This window comes from Rutilus rutilus (assembly GCF_951802725.1).
Source record: "Rutilus rutilus genome assembly, chromosome: 14".
NCBI classification, from domain to species: Eukaryota; Metazoa; Chordata; class Actinopteri; order Cypriniformes; family Leuciscidae; genus Rutilus; species Rutilus rutilus.
This window is the reverse complement of record NC_140219.1, coordinates 26,306,243-26,326,054: the sequence shown is the minus strand read 5'-3', so window position 1 is coordinate 26,326,054 and position 19,812 is coordinate 26,306,243. Positions and strand designations below refer to the sequence as shown.

At 37.5% G+C, this 19,812-nt stretch overlaps 1 protein-coding gene across 1 annotated transcript in view; it reads left to right on the top strand.

The window, feature by feature from the left end:
• Nucleotides 1–19,812, top strand: part of aff2 (AF4/FMR2 family, member 2) — a 229,127-nt gene that overhangs the window by 149,981 nt on the left and 59,334 nt on the right. The window contains exons 8-9 of the mRNA XM_084429451.1: nt 14,113–14,164; nt 17,806–17,843. Coding sequence (XP_084285577.1) covers nt 14,113–14,164; nt 17,806–17,843 — 90 coding nt within the window. The remainder of the gene's footprint in view (nt 1–14,112; nt 14,165–17,805; nt 17,844–19,812) is intronic.

The window sequence follows — 19,812 nt, the reverse complement described above, 5'->3', positions numbered from 1 at the left end:
GTTAAGTAATTGGTATCGTGAAGGTTAACTGTTTTTTGGGTTTTTTTGCATTTTTACTGTATCGATAAGTGGATGGAAACTTGGCAATCGGTGCCAGAAAGTATGGTTTACAGATTTTGTTTACTATATTTTATTTTACAACGACTGAAAGCTGTTTTTCCTTTGTGCTAAGACACAGATGGGTTTAATACCATGAGTGATTCACTTGAAACTAAACATAGGTTTAAAAAAAAAAAGTTAATATGGACATTTTCTATGAATAAAAAAAAAAGAAAAAAAAGAAGTATTTAGCCTTAGTGGTGCCAACATGTGTAAGAATCTGTTCAAAAGCAGATTTCTAAACAGATATGACAAAGTCAAACAAATGAAAGTGTGTGTGTGTGTTGGTTTGGAGAGGCAGCGATGGGGTGATACTGCAAACAATAGCTGGAGGAATGCTGCATTGTTTACTCGTGGAAGCCACTTAAAGGCTGCAGTTATCTGCTGATCTGGCCCCAGTCTCTGATATGTCGTTTTCTCTTCATTCCAGAGAGCCAGAGCAAGCCTTGAGCACTGCTCTTCATGTTTACTGCATGCCGTTCGCATATCCCACTGTCTCCTTACACTGCTCCATTATTCCTTTGCTTCTGCTCAAAATCACCCCGCTTGTATTCCACTCAAATATGTGCCAGATATTTGAAAGGTTTTAAATGATTTAACCAGTCCAAATGTTTAGGGATGCAGCCCTCAGGGCCAAGGACATTTCTGTCAATACTGGCTTTGTCCTCGAGAGCTGAGTGCATGAACTTAGCCTGAATGTTTGAATTGTAGCGAAGACAGAAATGAATATCAGGAAAAATTGTGTTGACAGATATGTTACATGATATCAAGTAGCCTTTGCATTGTTGAATGTCAAGGGGGAACAAGGGATGCGAGAACAAGTTCGTCATCTATGCGCTATGCCTGAATTGACCGCAAGCAAGAACGAGATTTTATTTTCAGTTAAGTCAAGTTGTATTTCTTTGACGGGACAATGCACAGTGTAATTGGATCCACTTATGGATGCACGGTCTTGGCTATATAACATATTCAGTTAGTGTTGTTTCACTTGCATTACCTCAGGCAGTGATATTCCTCACTCTACCACACCGATACCTCAAGACTAACTTGGAGGATTCAGATGTGCCATCTTATAAACCTTTAGCACTTGAATCTCTCCCACTTGTGCCACTATCATCCATTAGGTGGATAGTACAGAGGCTTTAATTTGAAGTTTACCGTGGTGAGGAGTCGTAAAACGGCACTTTTCCTCGGCAGATCGGCCATTTTGTAACCTCCTTGAGAGTGGCGGTGATCAGCTGTGTAATTTACTCGGAGCCTGATATTAGTCACACTCAACTGGCGCTTTTCCCACCGTCTGTGAGAGCACACCAGAGAATTTGGGCCAGTGTCAAACAAGCCAAGGATAGCCTCTACTGGTAGATTAGATATTCTCAGGGATGTCGCTTCGCTGGCATGTTCTGCTTGAGGGTAATATTATGGTGTTACATACCACTAAGTTGACTGGAATTTTGTGTTTATGAATATCTATGTGTTTTATTTGACAAGCACCTTCACTTAAACTGCCCTTATTAACTGTTCCAAAATGTTCCTAGGTCTGTTTTGGAGGTCTCTTACATTAGGTTTACATGCATAAAAGGTCTAAAAACACTTTCTTTTTCTCATAATATACATTGCACAGAACCAAAGGTTCTGTGCAATGTATATTATGAGAAAAAGAAAGTGATGATGATGATTTTCAAATGACTCGTCCCTCCTTTCCAAGAGCCTACTCTGCTCTGATTGGTCAGATGGCCTAGTCTGTTGAGATTGGTCTACTCTACTCTGATTGGTCAGATGGCCCAGTCTGTTGAGATTGGTCTACTCTGCTCTGATTGGTCAGATGGTCCAGTCTGTTGTGATTGGTCTACTCTGCTCTGATTGGTCAGATGGCCCAGTCTGTTGTGATTGGTCTACTCTGCTCTGATTGGTAAGATGGCCCAGTCTGTTGTGATTGGTCTACTCTGCTCTGATTGGTCAGATGGCCCAGTCTGTTGTGATTGGTCTACTCTGCTCTGATTGGTCAGATGGCCTAGTCTGTTGTGATTGGTCTACTCTGCTCTGATTGGTCAGATGGCCCAGTCTGTTGAGATTGGTCTACTCTGCTCTGATTGGTCAGATGGCCCAGTCTGCTTGTGATTGGTCTACCGCTGTCGGAAACAAAATTCCCATTACCATAACTGATGCGACATGAACCAATCAGCTTGTGCCGTGGAGTTAACGCTGTAAATATCATCAGCTGCGTTGAGGGCAAATTAGCCTGCACCATCTAGAGTTTCATGACAGAACTTGGCATTTAACATTGTATGCCTAAAATTTACTGGCTGTTCACAGTATTTTTCATTTATGGAGTGATAAAAATAGATGCACAAAATAAAACAAGAATTTTGAACCAGGCTTAATCTAATGATCAGATTTATGTTCTGGAAATGTATGCAGATTAGTCATATCAAATTAGATACTGATTCAATTATACTTTAAACATTTCATATCAGGAAACTTGTTAAATCAAAACAATTATCTTACTTTACTGTCATTAATCAACTGGGAAAAGTATGGAAATATCTATTCGTTTTTTTTATTACCCTATTCACCTGTATATCTTCATATCTAAGCCAGAAACGTTGCGTTGTGCATCCTATATGATCTGTATTTAGAGATAGGATTTTCAATCATTGTCATACAGTACACAAAGGCCTGTCTCATTACTCCATTCAACTCACACATTATACAGCATTTGTCTCACATGAAGTCAACTCAGGGAGTCATCAAACTGTAATTGATTAGGCTTAATTAGTCATCAGAAGGAAGGGCAGAGGAGAGCGGTAAGTGCTCTCTTCTTGATGGAAATGGTTGCGGATGGTCTTCAGCTTTGGTTTCTAATGATGCCGAGATGCTCTAAAGTGCTGCAACCTCAAAGTCAGAGGTTCATCAGACAGCCTCAGATCTGAATTAAGTTCAAACAGCACTGTAGATTAGACAGTAAGATCTCAGTTATTTTTTTATTTTTTTATTATTATTGAAAATAATTATACTTTTTTATTAAGCAAGGATCCATTAAATTGACCAAAAGTAAAGACATTGATAAATACTACTTAAAATAAATACTGTTCTTTTGAACTTTCTCAAAAAACTCCTGAAAATTTTTAACATAGTTTTCACAACAACAACAACAACAACAAAACTTATTTCAACATTGATAATAATAACTATTCCTTGAGCAGAAAATCATCACATTAAAATAATTTCTGAAGGATCATGTGACACTGAAGACTGGAGTAATGATGCTGAAAAGTCAGCTTTGCATCACATGAATAAATTACATTTTAAAATACAGCATGCAAATAAGAAAACAATTTTAATTTTTTTTTAATAATATTTCATATAATTACTGATTTTAATGTATTTTTGATTAAATGCAGCCTTGGTGAGCATACAAGACTTAAAAATTAATATATAATGTAATGTAATGTAATGTAATGTAATGTAATATAATTAATATTATATAATGGGTTTCACATCATGCTCAGGTTCTCTAAATTAATGCAATCTCAAACATTTCTTTTTTTTTCTTTTCTTTTTTTTGAACTATCTGAACTATCCACATTAAATATGAATGTTTTTATTTCAGAGGTTTTAGTTTTTCACAGAAAAATCCAATACAGTCGAAATTAAAATGAAACAATAAGATGAACTGTGGAAGAACTACTTTTGAGCAATGCATTGTTCCTCTAGGATGGCCACACATCCATTATTATTGATGATGTGACATATTTAGCAGTTTTGAAAAAAATCTCCATAGGCCTAAACCTCTTTTCTTTTCTTTTCTTTTTTTTCGCTCTCCATATAAAACACTCCTGATGTCTTCATGTCCAAGCATACATTTGAATTCACGGCATGCAAGGACTTTCTTTTATCTCTTTTAGACAGCACTTCTGAAGGACTATGACATTCCCTCAGCGGTGAAGATAAACAGACAACAGAATCCCTCCTCTTGAGGAGAAAAGAGAGGGAACCCAGACGCGAGGTGCTTTTTCATCACAAACATTAACATAGACTCTTGATGTGACACTCCAGTCAGCTCTGAATCTGAGTCGGAAGTGGCTGCGAGCCAAGGTAAATAAGCCTCTGGACAGAGCGAGTCAGTGTGAGGATGAATGGGACAGGCTGGAGGTAGAAACAGCCCTCTGCAGCACTCGTCCATCAGGGGCTCCTTAATCAAAGTTTTCCTAGGGTGGAGGACAGGAGGAGAGGGGTGTTGCCTTTGCACTTCCCACTGCTATGTGTACTTTTCCATTCCCAAGGTTTTTTTTTTTTTTTTTTTTTTGTGCCTGGTTAATCTCAGTGTATTTCGTTCCGTGTGTGCAGTTCGACAGTGAAGACTGTTTCTTCAGCAGCCAAGATGGCAGTCATTCTTTGAATTAATTTTGAGTTGTCTGTAATTGCTATTTTTAATATTTGCGTGCACTACTTTTAATTTGGGTGCAGATTTATTTATTTATTTATTTATTTACAGAACTATGGAAAATTGCTCTTTAAAAAATTAAAACTCAATAAAAAAAATTGGGGGGGGGGGGGGGGGATTACACTTATTTATTTATTTATTTAAAATTATTTACAATTATTTAAAATAATCATTATCATTTATATATATATATATATATATATATATTATATATTTTATATATTTATTCATTCATTCATTCATGGAGAAAACTATGTAATTATTGATATACTTAGTTATTTACTGGGGGCTATGCAATAGTTATTCATTTATTTATTTAAAACTCTTTAACATTTATTTATTAATTAATTCATGGGGAAACTGTGGAATATTTATTTACTTGCTTAATTATTTACTGGGGGGCTATGGAATGTATTTATTTATTTATTTATTTACTTGCTTGCTTGTTTAATTAATTACTGGGACTATGGAATTTATGTATTTATTTATTTATTTGTGTGTTTGTTTGTTTACTGGTGGCTATGGAAAGTATTTATTTGTTTGTTTGTTTGTGAAGAAAACTGTAAAACTGCAATTTATTGACATTATTTTTAACTCTTTAAGATTTATATATTTATTCATTCATTCATGGGGTAAACTCCGAAAGTTTTGTACGTGGTAAAAAGAGTACTTTTTTTTTTTATCCAATCAAAAACACTCTTGGTCATTGTGTATGTTAGGGTTGCTGACATCGTGTCGACTGACATGCTCGTAAACATAAACACCCTTTACAAAACGTGCTATGTCAGCACACTGATAGTATCTGTGGTAAAACCATGGTACCAGATATTTACTATGGTACTGAATGACTATTATTTCATAGCATGCTATTTGCATAGTGCTCTTAGGTACTTCAACGAATACAATGGTACTACTGTTGGTCTTATAAACAGTGATATTACCTATATTGATCATAAAGGGTGCTTTTGTAAACAGTGGTATTACCATAGCACTTTTTGCGAGTGAGAGCTGTTGTGGATGTATTTGGCAGTTGGGTAACAGTAGCAGCGTTGGGGACCTTCTCTCTTGAGTTGCTTTCGAGACGTGCATAGTGTTGACAGAACTGGAGCGCTGCTGAGTCTCAGGGCAATGCCGGCATGCTCTCGTCTTCCCAAGAAAAAAACACTGTGTTTATTTACTGCCAAGCAAGTCCAAGTGCATTTTCATGTTCTTGCCTTTGATTGAAACGGTGACTCGAAGGCCGCTGTGGATTCTTTTATAAGACCTGGATTCATTTCCTAATGGGCTACAGTAACGGCTTTACCAGAAGTGGGGTTTCTAAGGGACCCTCAGGAAGTGATGGAAACGTTCTTCTATCAGGCTTCTGAAGGAACCGCAAATATGCTGAATCACGTGTGAATGTCAGGAAAAAATCCCCCTTTTTGTGCTTCACCCACAGTGCATTAACAGTTTCGCACTTTAAACAAGGTGCCGTAAAGCTAACGGATAGGGGTCATTGTTCGTGTAAGGGGAGAGCTTTTGTTTATTGTTCTATTAAGAGCTATACTGCCCTCAAACTCAATATAAAATCCTGTCATAAACTTACATTTATTGCCCTCTCTTAGCAATATTCATACATATACACTCTTAGCTTTGCTAGATCAGAACCGTGTTCCCTGTTCACCTCTGAATATTAATTCCAGCGCGTCAATGTTGACATGGAGTACAAGGGTGACAGTCGCCCACCCTGTCATTACCCACACACACACGGTTCCTCTCGAGAGTGCTTCCCCTCCTCCCCCTACATCTGGTCGCCTGGCAGCTCGCTGGAGAAAAGGCTTCTATTGTGGAGCTGTCAAAGCGCTAAGCTAAGTGGGCTAAGGGAAAGCTCTCCTTAACAAAGGAGCCTGTCACCATCAAATAACAACAAGAAGAGGGAACCCAGAGGGACACTCTTAAATGGCAATTTGGCACCTACGGTGGTCGCTATAAAAAAATAACCAGAGCCACATCTAATAATAGTAGTTATGGGGAGGGAGGGGGTGTGGAGAAACAGAGGGAGTGAGGGGTTGTTATAGAGGTGTGTGACAAAGTCTAGACCAGAAGAACTGGATCAGTACACTGTCTTTAGGTGACAAGCTGTCCTGATGAATGACGTCAAGGTGTCAAGAAGAAGGTCAGGGCATGGATTTGTCACCGCACTAGTCAAAGGTGTAGGTACACTTCTGCCTGTTTTTGGATGACTGTTCTCTGATCTACCAGAAAATGACGTTGCGTGCAAGTTCCTAGGCTGCTAAGATGAGTGCTTTTGAGGAAGAACTTGTCGCTGGATTTGCAAAAGAGTCCTGGCAATGAACCTTCGAAATATCTTCTAGAGTTTTCTTTGAGAAGTAATTCTTGAACACACCTGTATGTTTAATTTGAGGTATATCAGAATTACTCACATTTACCCATCCCTAAGTGTGTTCGGTCGCTTTACATTTTAATGATTGTCAGTCAGGCCAATTCCTGACTGTGAGACCAATTAGCAAATTAGTGAATTTCCTTTACAATGTGGCAAATGTATTCATTTATACTAGGCATCATACACTTGCTGACTTTGAAAATCATGCTGTACACTAAACAGTTCAGGATTGCACACAGCCAGATTTTTTTTTTAAGTCGTTCCAAACCCAAAATCATGCAGAGTACCCTTGGTACCCTTGGAAAGGTTGACTTTGAGCAACTACTGTCTCCTCGGCTTAGACTGCTAATTGTGGCAAAGATGTGGGTAAAAGTTGTGTAGTGTATCCCGGCCTTTACAAACCAACTATTAATCTGGACCAATCCAGACATATTGATCAAATACCTGTAGATCATCAAACAGTTTGAGGTAGTCCAAACAAAATCATGTTTGACTTCATCTGACAAACTCTAGAAGATCTTTCATGACAAGCCCCTCAGAGAATATTGTGTAAAACAAACGTAGTTGCTTAGCATGACTTACATGAGTGAACATAAACATACACACACATACACACACAAAAACAACAGATGTCTGAAGAGTGAAAGTTGGTCTGGTGGACTGATGAGTTTTCACACCTGTTGGTCCTACCAACTACGAGGCTAAGGAGATACATTATATATTATCCTTGTCTGTTTTCCACCGTCAACCATGAAAGAAGCAGTATTGTGATGTATGAATTGTTGACAGCTCAATAAAGCACAAGCAGCATGGCCATTACTGTCCACATCAAGATCAAGGTTGTCCAATCCTGCTTCTGGAGGGCCAATGTCCTGCAGAGTTTCGCTCCCAACTCATGACATATAGATGCTTATTCAGGACCTCTCTGTGGGTACCCCTTTAGTGTCATTTTTTGACGGGGTACTAGATCCATTCTCCATTCAGTTGTTTGGCTTATCCATCAGATCAAGACATATTTATTTATTTGCATGCATTTGTAAAAGTAGAAATTATTTTATAAATATTAACCCCACCCCTACACTAAACCAACCCATTCCTCAACAATATAAAGCTCATAACAGGCAAAGAAAGAAAGTACAGTCACAGGTAATTATTGCAAAAACTGACCAACAAGACAGTGTAAAAGTATTACAAACACCTCCAGTTGCATTCCAAGCCATACAATATGTAGGACATATTATATACATGAGGACAGAGTGGAGCTTAAGGTTTGAATTGCTTCTCCATAAACACAAGCAGTCACATCTCATTAAAAAAATACACCGACTCTTTAGCATCACACAATCGGTCACAAGACACACACAAGAATGGGATTTCACTGTCAAATCTGACATAACACTTATTCCGGTGGCAATTTTTGAATGTTTGTACAGAATTTGATCTTCACAGCAGATGGAGACGATGGTCACTTTTGGGTCTGTTCCTCACACAAATCAACAGTTTGGACCCGGAACACTTGGAATATTTGTACTTTTTGAATTAATTGTGACTGTAGTTGTATCTGCCTGTTATATCCTGTGTTTTATATTGTGTAATATAAAAATGGTTTAGGGGTAGTGGTTGGGGTACATGCTCAAGAATGACTAAATAGTGTAATGTTAAATTGAAAGTTACCCCAACATGTAAGTCATAATGGCAAAATTATACCCCAACATTTAATTTAATCATGACGATAAAATTCCTATGCCCATAACATCTGTGTATGACTCTAAAGCTTTGCATGCATGTTGAAGGGTAATACAGGGAAATACAGCTAAAGGGTTACCCTGTGTGTTAAAAAGTGATGCCAAGAGGTCCTGACCAGGTGTCCAAATGTGACCAGTTGGGAATGAGAACATGTTGGTTTAATCAGGATTGGAGCTAAACTCTGCACGACAGTGGCCCTTCATGAGCAATTGCTTTATTTTTCAGCAAGATGATGACCACAAACACCTCCATCTTGTCTGGATTTGGATTGCAGTGAAAGACTTGACAGATCTTCAGGTCTCAATCCCTGAAGTTATAAGGAACCGGACAGAAGAGTCAAAGCAAAGTTATACCCAACCCACTACATCTCTTGGAATGATTCCAAAATAGTTTGTAACTCTTTTATTTTGTCAAAACTTCGGACTTAAAACCCAAGACATCCTTGAAATTTCTTGAGCGTTACCTGCAATAACAGTAAAGGCACAAGAGGTTTAATTAAGGTACATTCTTATTCTCAGGGAGATTTACTGCCACTGTCACCTTGTTGTTGCTCACTGGTGTCTAGTCCTTAATCTTTGAAATAATTGTTAAATGCAATCTACGCAGAGTTGGAATTGAACATCGCTACAAGGGTTTTGTGATCATAATTGGCATTTCTGTCAATGCGCTTGAATCTCCCTGGAATTTCGCATTAGTCATCAGGTAGCTGGCAGGCAGCTATGGAGACAAGTAGCAGGTGCCTCACAATTTGCAGGTTCCCTCTGCGCAACACGCCGAATTTTAGTAATGAGCAGCGAGTGTTCCACTCTCACAATTAGGGGAGCATAGCTGGCGTACTGCCCAGAGCCGACCCATGAGACCCTGTCCAGAGCCCAGCAGTGATGTGGCACAGGTCTGCTACATGACCCGCTGTCTACGGACGCCCGCCCTGCCCTCCAAAACATCTGTCTGCTCTGCCCGAATATCATTGAAACTGAAAATGTTGACAAAGACATGCCAATCTGACCTTGATTTGAAGTTTCTCCTCAAGAGTTTTTTTTATTATTTTTTTTTTATTAAAAGTTTATTTCAAATGGGGTATTTTAGTTAACCATTTCTCACATCATCATGCTTAACACATTATTTGTTTTGAAGGCCACTGTGAGTATGAGATGTTGTGTAAATGTGGTTTGGGTTGTTTTTTTGTTTTGTTTTTTTTTACCCTAAACTTGGATAAACTGTGAGTATGAACTTTTTTGAAACTTCAATGGTTTCTTAGTAAGAAAGGAATATGAGAACAGATTGTTGGAGGGGGGACATAGAGAATAAGAAACATAAGAAACATAGAGAATTAAGTACTTGGCTGAAATGTACACCAGAATTCTGGAACAAATTTGGCATTTTAGGTCCTTCAAACTCATTGAAACTGTATGATAATGAGTGGTGACACTGAGAGAAAAACACCAGCTTGTGTTTCTTTTTTCATGTGCTAACAGTTATAAAGTTTAGAGGGTGTCTCTGGATACTTGTTTTTCTTGGCCTTGGTTTTACTTTAATAACCTGCTGGTCATTTAGAATAATTCCCCTAGCTTTCTGATGTTTAAACGGTCTGTGTATTTGAGTGAGAACACATTGTTGTGAATTATTACTATTTTCTACTACAGAGCCACCACCCTCTGTGCTCTTAAGGCCCCGATATACTCACGGCGAAGTTCTATTTCGTTCTTCGCTTAGGGGTAAAACGAAGCTCCGAATACGTATCCAGCGATATACTGTTAGCGAACATCCGACACCGTCCACACTGCTGATAGTACCGTTTAGCTGCATGCTTTCCTCTCAATAACAAGGTAAACCATAGACTGTAAAAAAGAAAATATGGACGTAGTGTCCGTGACATCACCCGTAGGTTTCTGAAGAGCATTTTTGAAGCCCAAAGTGGGCGGAGCCGGCCGTCGCCATCTTGGCAGCTTGTCACTGTGTGTCACTCCCGGATAACCGAAAATGGGCAAAGAGGCGGGATTAGCTGTGATTAGAGGTGACGTGATGGCTAACAGACAGCAGACAAACGGCTAGTAGTGACAGCAGTGGCAATCTACCTGTCACTCAAGTGGCCACGCCCTTAATCATGCACAACTTTAAAGCAAAACTACAAATTTGACTTGCTTTACGGCAAGCGTTACAATAGTCATTAATTCGTTTTTCTTCATTTCTGATGTCGCAATACATCATACTTTCATAAAATCATGCAGCATACTCTACCTCGTCTGTGGACATCGTTCATTCCAAAGCCGGTGCTGGATAAACAGCGAGCGTGCGTGCGACGGTAGGCTGCGGTAGGCTAAATTATTTCCAACAGCGTTAATGGACAATTCCGCTCCCAACCTGTAGGGGGACTGAAGAGGAAAAGTTTTTTGGTGTTGCTTTAAGGCTTTTAGCTATATAGACCAAAAACACTTTTTGTACCAGGCTGTAAACACATTTCTTTCTGCTGTAGAGTTGGGCATTTTAATATGGGGGGTTTATGGGATTGACTCTCTTTTGGAGCCTGTCTCTAGCGGCCAGTCGATGAATTGCAGTTTAAGTCACTTCCGTGTTGGATTCAAGAGAGAGACCGGAAGGTAAACAGCAAGCATTTTATTTAATTTTGTAACATCTGATCATAGCAACGGGGATATGTTTGCACAAACTCTGCAATTCGGCACTCTAGTAAAGTCACGTCACGTTTATTTGTATAACACTTTATACAATATGCAATATATCGAAATGACGACGCAGCAGTTCGTTCTTCGATTTCTCTTGAAGTATATCGGGGCTCTTACGATATACGATTGTATATCTCTATATGATTGTATGGGGTGGTAAAATCAGTTAGCCTGGTAATACCAAACTCTGCTACTTCACTTTGCTTCGTAGACAGAGTCTGGAAGGGCATAATTGAAAAGCGTTTTCTTTCTCGCGGGGGGGGGGGGGGGGGGGGGGCTTGTCTGAAGTTTAAAATCATTGGTTACCCATAAGCCAATCACATAACGTTTGGTTATGGCGTGTGTTATGCGCATGCTCAGCCGCATCTAACTTACACTGTAAACACATGTATGATGCGAAAACAAAACCATCGAGCGAAATACCGTGTTATACCGATTATGTGAAGTAAATCTACGCATCCACGGTACAATCAGCGTCTACGTCACGGCTCTCAGCCCGCCCTCTGTTCGTTGATTGGCCGGCTGTTTTGAGGCCGGAGGAAAACGGGGAAAACGGTCGCTATCTCAGACTGAGTACAGAAGCGAACTGAAATTGAGCAGAAGTACGAAGTCTGACGTAGTCAGGCTAAAAATCAGTGCAAGCAAAGCTGAAAGAATCAAGCTCTTAGACATCCTCAACAAGACTATCTATTACATGGGGCTGTTATTGTACAGCAAAACATGCTTCCTCCATGATGTGCAATGGAAGGTTTTCCTCCAACTACTGTCAACACTATTTGAACTGAGGCTTTAGCCATTACATCCATTTAGCTAATTTTCCAGCAATAAATCACCATATGGATATACAAATAAAGTCAGTCTAGATCTGGGCAGATTTACATTAGGATGATATCGTCAACACACAATGTCTGACTGTAACTGTAAAACATGTTGTCTGATAACTGTCCTGCCTGGACTTATACAGTATAGTGAACAAGAAATGACTTGGTACACCCAATGTCCAAATATCTTGTGATATTCCCATACTACTGTTACACCAGGTCAAAGGCCCTGCATGTCAACCAGAAATCACTAGATCTAAACATCATTAAAGCTTATCGGAAAGTTTTTGAGTTCCCACCAACTTCATTTCGCAAAGAAAGAAAAAATAAATATTTTCCTTGTGGTGTTCCCTTATTCCTAGAATTACACCACAATGAAATCAAGTGATTTTGGTGTTAACCAAAAACCACCAGACCTAAACATCACTGAAACGTATTGGAATGTTCTGGATTTCACAATGTGATGGGGTTTTTACCTTCTTACAAAAAAACTAGAAGCTTTTTTTTTTTTCACATGTGGTGCTCACTTATTCTTAAAGTTACCAGGGTGAACATGAGTAATCCAGTGAAATACAAGTTAATTTTTTTTTTTTCAGAGATAGAGCTCCAGATGGCTAAAAGAAAAATCTAAACGAATTAAATCTTATGCTCTGTCCAACACATCTTTGTATTTATAGATGAATAGATGAAGATATATATTTGGATTGACTGTATGGGTAAGGCTAATTGTTTGTATCAGTAACAACTTCTAATGAGGCTTCACCCGTCACGTGTCGAGTGAAACAGATGTGGCAAACAGGAGGCTCTACTACGGCTTCTCACTATCAGTCGGATTCATGGAAAACCTCTCTTTCTCTTTATTTGTTCTGCTTTTCTTTGTTATTCTTTGTTCATGTTTATTCTCTTTTTGATCTCCTATCAAAGTTTTTTTCTGTGCTTTATATCCACAGAAGAGATAATGTAGCACACTACTGTACCTGATACAGAGACGTATACATGAACTCTACCTGCGAATCATCTGTTAGCAGAAACCGTACTCGTAGAAGCTGTGCTCTTTCAGCACCTGGTTTTCTATGTAGGTCTTTCTCGGCATCTGGTAGATATTATGAGGGTAATGACTGGTAGTTTTGTTCAAAGTCCTTCTCAATCTACAGTCCTGCACGACAGCTTAGGTCATAGAAAACTAAACCATGAACACATTTTGTTCTTATAAAGGGCTTTTATTGTTTTAGGTTTAGAGGAACATTCGTCTGTTTGTCTTTATTTCATGGCTGTGGTGTGTTCTGCTGGCAATAAGACTTTAAAAGAGTGTTGACACAGACATGTGGGTCAGCGGCCTCTCTGGATGATGTCATTGCTCTATCTATCTATCTATCTATCTATCTATCTATCTATCTATCTATCTATCTATCTATCTATCTATCTATCTATCTGTCTATCTGTCTGTCTGTCTGTCTGTCTGTCTGTCTATTTATATGTCTGTCTGTCTGTCTATCTACACTGTAAAAAATTTTTTATGATTTATCAAAACTCTTTTTTTCTTTTGTCAGATCAACTTAGATAATTAATGTGGTTCAGATAACATAATATTTTGAGTTTCTGTTGATTAAACCAGTCTCCTTCATTGTATTAACTCGTTTTTTTTTTCCCCAATAAACTCAAAATTGTAAGGCAACCAGGTAACTTATTATTTTAAGTTAAACCAAACAATTTTTTACAGTGTATCTATCTATCTATCTGTCTGTCTGTTCTTGTTATTTTATAAAGAAACAATCTTTCAGAAGTACTCGGCACAAGTAGCAGTATTTTATTCATAAAATAACTTATTATTGAAGTTGTTCATAATAATTCTGTCAATTACTTAGGTTAATTTTCAGGAAATATACTTCATAATCCATTGCTGTGTCATTAAAACTTTTTTAAAACTTATTTTTGCAGAATGCTTGAGGATGACCTGAAAATCAGCAGTGATGAAGAGGACAATGAACAGGTAACTGAGAGTCAGACATATGCTGTAATGGACAGTCTAAACTCTAAAGTACTCGAAATAATCAAATTTTAAGACAAAAAATTGTTTGTGCTTGATTGACAGTCTCAATCTCGTGGTCTCAATCTCAGTCTCAGTCTCGTGGTTGCTCACCACGAGCAAACGCTGGATTATCACAATATAACGAGCTTCCTTATTTATCATTAGAGTGGGAGCAATTTTGTCTTCACGTGTAATGATATAAATGCAGTCTTGTCTATACAAATGTGAATATTAATGGAACCATTGCAAATAATGACAGGCTAGTCTTATACAGGTCATTTGAAAAATGTATTTCACACGTCTGCCTGAATTGCCAGAATCAGAAACTATGAAGCAAACATACCTGCTAGGATCTAATGTCTCATGAATAATTTAAAAAGAAGCCTGTTCTTTTTTCTCATAGGTATATACTGTGATGTACACTACATATACATATAGATATGCAATTTTCTTAGAGGCATGTCTCCAATACGTGTGACCAGCATGACAGGAACTGCAGTGGAGGATAACAAACACTTTGCCCTGCAACAACACAGTCCAGTGGTTTTTGGGCATTTTACCACATTAACTACACCATCTTTAAAGGAATATTCCAGTTTAAATAGCTCAAAAATGACGACCTATTTGTCAAGGTCACAATATTTAAACAACTCAATAATAGTAATTGAACATATTTGATAATCTAATAGTGACTTTTCTCAACCTTCAATGGATAGTAGTAAATGGATATCCAAAAAAACAGTTGTTGGTGTTTATTTTTTTATTTTTTTTAATGGCACAATTTGTTGGAGATCTATAATGGGGACTGAGCTGTTTGGGTCCAACAAGTGGAGCAACTTTCATTTAACGTGTAAAATCCTGGATAATCAAATGGACCGTGGTTTATCTCCCAAATTAACTAAACCCTGAAACAAAATACACACCAGAGCTCAAAATACCACTGGCAGCAACTGCTGTACACATAACAACATTTGTACAGACTATTAAACTATTGACTAGACTATTAAAATTTTAAATTAAATAACATTTGACCTTAAAAACCGACCTGTGTTCACCTAAATTGAAATAAAAATGCTAATCGAGGCCTGCGAGTGGCTCAAGTAACCCACTAAAATGGTTTTATATTGAGATTTATAACAGTATAACAGTGCTTTATATCATTCAGAGTTTTTGTTTGGTTTTTCTAGTTTAGTTTAGTTTAGTTTAGTTTAGTTAAATTAGTTTTTTTTTTTTTTTTTTTACTTTGCTTTGTGCTTTGTGCTTTTTTTTTTTTTATATATATAATTTGTAATAGTAATAGTTTGTTTTGTGTCGTGTGTTGCTTGTTTAGTCGTAAAATTGTTGAGAATTGAATTTTTGAAATCTGCCATGGCACACATTGATCATGTTTGAAATGGCAGTGTCCCTGTGTTGATTTCAACAGGCGCTGTGCTTAAACCACTCCGTCACACCGGCTTTTCGAGAAAGCTAATGTGAACCGAATCACAATAGTGATTCCCACCTTCTCCCTCCCCCTAAAAAGAAACCATTTCCTCTGTTTCTCACATACATAACTCTTAAAGCAAGTGCCCAAATACTCCTCATACTCATGATGGAGGAGACCTGACATTCATAACAGCTCACTAGTACGTATGCATGTCCCTGGCTTACATACGCACGCCATCCCCGGCAGCAACGGCCCCCAACCATGTTGCCTAGCAACATCCATCTGCGAGGAGCCCGGAATGAGCCCAAATTCCCCACTGAGAGGGAAACAGCAATAAGAGGGCCTGTGACAGATGATCTGAGTTGTTTCATCTAATACACTGTGAAGATCACTGGCTCCCTCCCTGAATGATAAATGGACTGTACACAGATCAATGGGCGCAGCATTAAACCTAAAACCTGCGTCTCTGCCTCTGCGGCTGCCCAGGTAGTGCTGTGTTCATCTGTAGTGCTGGATATCTCAATATATCCCCATTTACCTTGAGAGATTTGATTCTGAAAGTAGCGCTTAGCACTCTACGATGCATTCACAACAGCCGAAGGAGTCGCTGTGCCAAACGTACAGCTCCGACCTCATAAACAGCTCGCTGTCGTAGAGGAACATGTGCAGATTAACTAGGGAAATTAATCTCATTGAGTGAAGAGATTGTTTGACAGACCTCACCTAATACAATTGTCCTCAATCAAATTAAATCGTAATTCATAATCAAATCGTAATTTTCTCAACACTTTTACCAGAAATCTGCTGGACATTAATTTGTCTAAACAGTTGTGCAATTTCAAGCTCAACAAGTTTAGATTCAATAACAAAAACATAATTCACTAGCAAATACTATGGAAATAAAATGATTTTGTTTTGTTTTGTATGCGAATCTTAGTTTTTTTCATGTTTTGTTTCCTTTTTTGTTTTATACTTTGTATTTTGTTTTTGTTTCTTGTTTTTTTCTTGTTTTGATTTGTATTTTGCTTCATGTTTTGTTTTGTTTCTTGTTTTGTTTCTTGTTTTGTTTTTTCATGTTTTGGTTTGTTTATTGTTTTGTTTCGTGTTTTGTTTTGTTTATTGTTTTGTTTCTTGTTTTGTTTTGTGTTTTGTTTTGTTTCTTGTTTTGATTTGTGTTTTGTTTTGTGTTTTGTTTTGTTGTGATGTTTTTTGGGGGTGGGGGAACTGAAGTTGTAAACCTGCACCATGCTATTTACATACTATATTACCACATTATATACAGTACAACAGTATATCTCCAAACAACTAGTAGTGCCATGGTAAATACACAAAGTAAATACCATAATATATGAATGGTAATCATTTAGTGGCATGGTATTAAATTTAAACTACCATGTACTTACTATACGATACCATCACTGTACTACGGTGTTTATTAATTGTATAATACAAAATGATGAATCTCATAGAGCCTGTCAAGAACATGTCTAACTAAAGTGAAGCTTATTCTTGTTTTAAAAAACTGTCCTTATTATAGTGATTAGAATCACATTAAAATTATAATTGTTAAAATTAAAAAAGTAAAAAATAACAAATGGAAACATTTGGACATCCATTGCAGTCTTAAGGTTAGTCTTTAAGGACTAAAGTATTTTAGTCTTTTAAGACTGAAGGCGTTTTTATATTGTGGTGAAATGTGTCCTGGATGTTTTCATTAGTTTTTATCCTCAAGCATGAGATTCGTCTATACTTTATATGCTCTTCTATTTCATCTTATATTGGGTTGTCAGAAGTACTAATGGGTTATTGACTATTTTTGTTTTACAACTACTTAGAAAGCCCTATGAAAGACTATATATACATAAGAGCAACTTGAATTACTAAACACTAGCGCGAACTCAAGAAATCACAGGAATTTACAAATGCTCTGCTTGAATAGAATCTCCATCCTAGAAAATCAATATAAATTCCCCCCCCCCCCCCTCTCTCTCTCTCTCTCTCTCTCTCTCTCTCTCTCTCTCTCTCTCTCTCTCTCTCTCTCTCTCTCTCTCTCTCGCTCTCTCTCTCTCTCTCTCTCTCTCTCTCTCTCTCTCTCTCTCTCTCTCTCTCTCTCTCTCTCTATCTCTATCTCTATGGTATCGACCTTTAACCTGATGGGCTGTTGTCTTATTCACAGGCCGCTGAGAAGCCCAAGCCCAGGAGCGCTCCTCTCAAGTAAGTGACTAATCAAGTCCAATTCATTTGTTATTGTACGCTGCTGCTGGTGTGGCTGTTGGGGAAACAGGAGGTTATTTGTAGAGACGGAGCTCAGGAAGAAATCGCTTGCATAAAGCACTGTGAATGCTGATGTGTATGACATAACACCTTACATCATTCAGTACAGGATCGATCTGTCTGTCTGTCTGTATCTCCATCCATCCAATCATCCATCCATCTAATACATTTTCACATTACTTTTTTTCTATTTTTTATAACGATTTAAGTTTAATATAATTAATTTTTTAGTTTATCTTTTACATTATCTTCAATCTAAAAGCTTACTACAATATCAACTTTTTGTAGTAAGCTTTAAAATAAATTTCAATAATTTGCAAGCCATCTTAACTTTTCATGCATCACTGTACATTGTTTTTATTTGCTAAGAATTATGTCACATTATGTGCTTTTGTTATAGTTTGAGAAGGCCGTTTCATACTGAATTTCATATAATGCTGTATACCTGCTCAATTGCTGGCTTCCAGAAGCCCAATACTGTTAATAATGTAGATCTTCTAATTATTTCCATTCCCATCTCCTCCCGGGATCACATCCGTCCACTAGCTTTACTCAAGGATGCACTTCCCTAGCATTGCTGCATTCCTGCATTCATTTCCATCTACATTTGTATCTGCGGTGGTGGTCTTGGTGGTTTGGGACCGGGAACAGGAGGTGCAAATGGGCCTCATTAAGGAGACAGAGAGAAAGCATGGCCTACAGCCGTGTTCCCACAGTGGGAATCTGGGACTGGAGGTGCTGGAAGCGTTTCTGGTGCGCTGCCGTTCCCACTGTAGTGTGTGTGGGAGAGAGCCAAAGGCTCCGGGCTCCAGGTGAGGGGCAGTGGTTTGTCCCAGCTGCAGTTAGTGAGCAAGAGGAGGGGGTTGTGCGTGGTGGTTTAGCATGCACTGAATGGATTTGTTCAGGAAGTTTTAAATGGGACTAGTGGAAGAAGCCAACACTGAAAAAAAAATTACTTTTAGGATTTACTTGATAAAATCCTCGTAATAATTTGCACTAACACATTTTAAGTAATTTTTACTGCTACTGCACTGTACAACTTACCTGTTATTATCAAGTAAAACCTACTTACGATTGAACTTAACATTAATTTGACATTTAATTGACGCTTAACATTTAATTGTAATTAATTGAGTATTTAATTAATTTAATTAGGTAATTAATTAAATATGACTTAATTATTGTTAAATTATTTAATTTCACATAGAATTAAGTAACATCTACTTAACTAAGTTAAGTCAATTGAACAAAATTAACTTTTTACTCAAACAATGTAACTGAATTAAACCACACTTTTAAAGTGTATGCTTTACTTAGAAACTTCTAAGTAAATAATACAATAGATATTGTTTAGAATCCATACTGTATCTACATAATAGAAGTAACATGACACAGAGATGTCACAAAATGGTAAGTTACCTAACCTAACAACATAAGCAATGATAAAACGGTGTAAATGCAGCTGGAAACCAGTGAAAAATCAACCCTCTTAATTATGTATGCCCCAGTGCATGATAGGAACACCAGTATTAGAAAAGTTGAGTGTGTTTTACTCAATTTTATATCGTTGATATTTAAGCTTTAATTTCTACAAGCTTTAATTGATTACAAATGTAGGATTTACTCTATATATTTTTTTTTTATCTCGCCTGAACTAACTTTTTCATGTAGAAATGACATTAGTTTTTTTCTGTAGCATTTACTTCACCACAAGTATGTATTTGCTGCTTATTGTATTTATAATATATATATATATTTCAACATTGATAATAATGAGAAATGTTTCTTGAGCAGCAAATCAGCATATTATAATGATTTCTGAAGGATCATGTGACACTGAAGACTGGAGTAATGATGCTGAAAATTCAGCTTTGATCACAGGAATAAATTACATTTTAAAATCTATTTG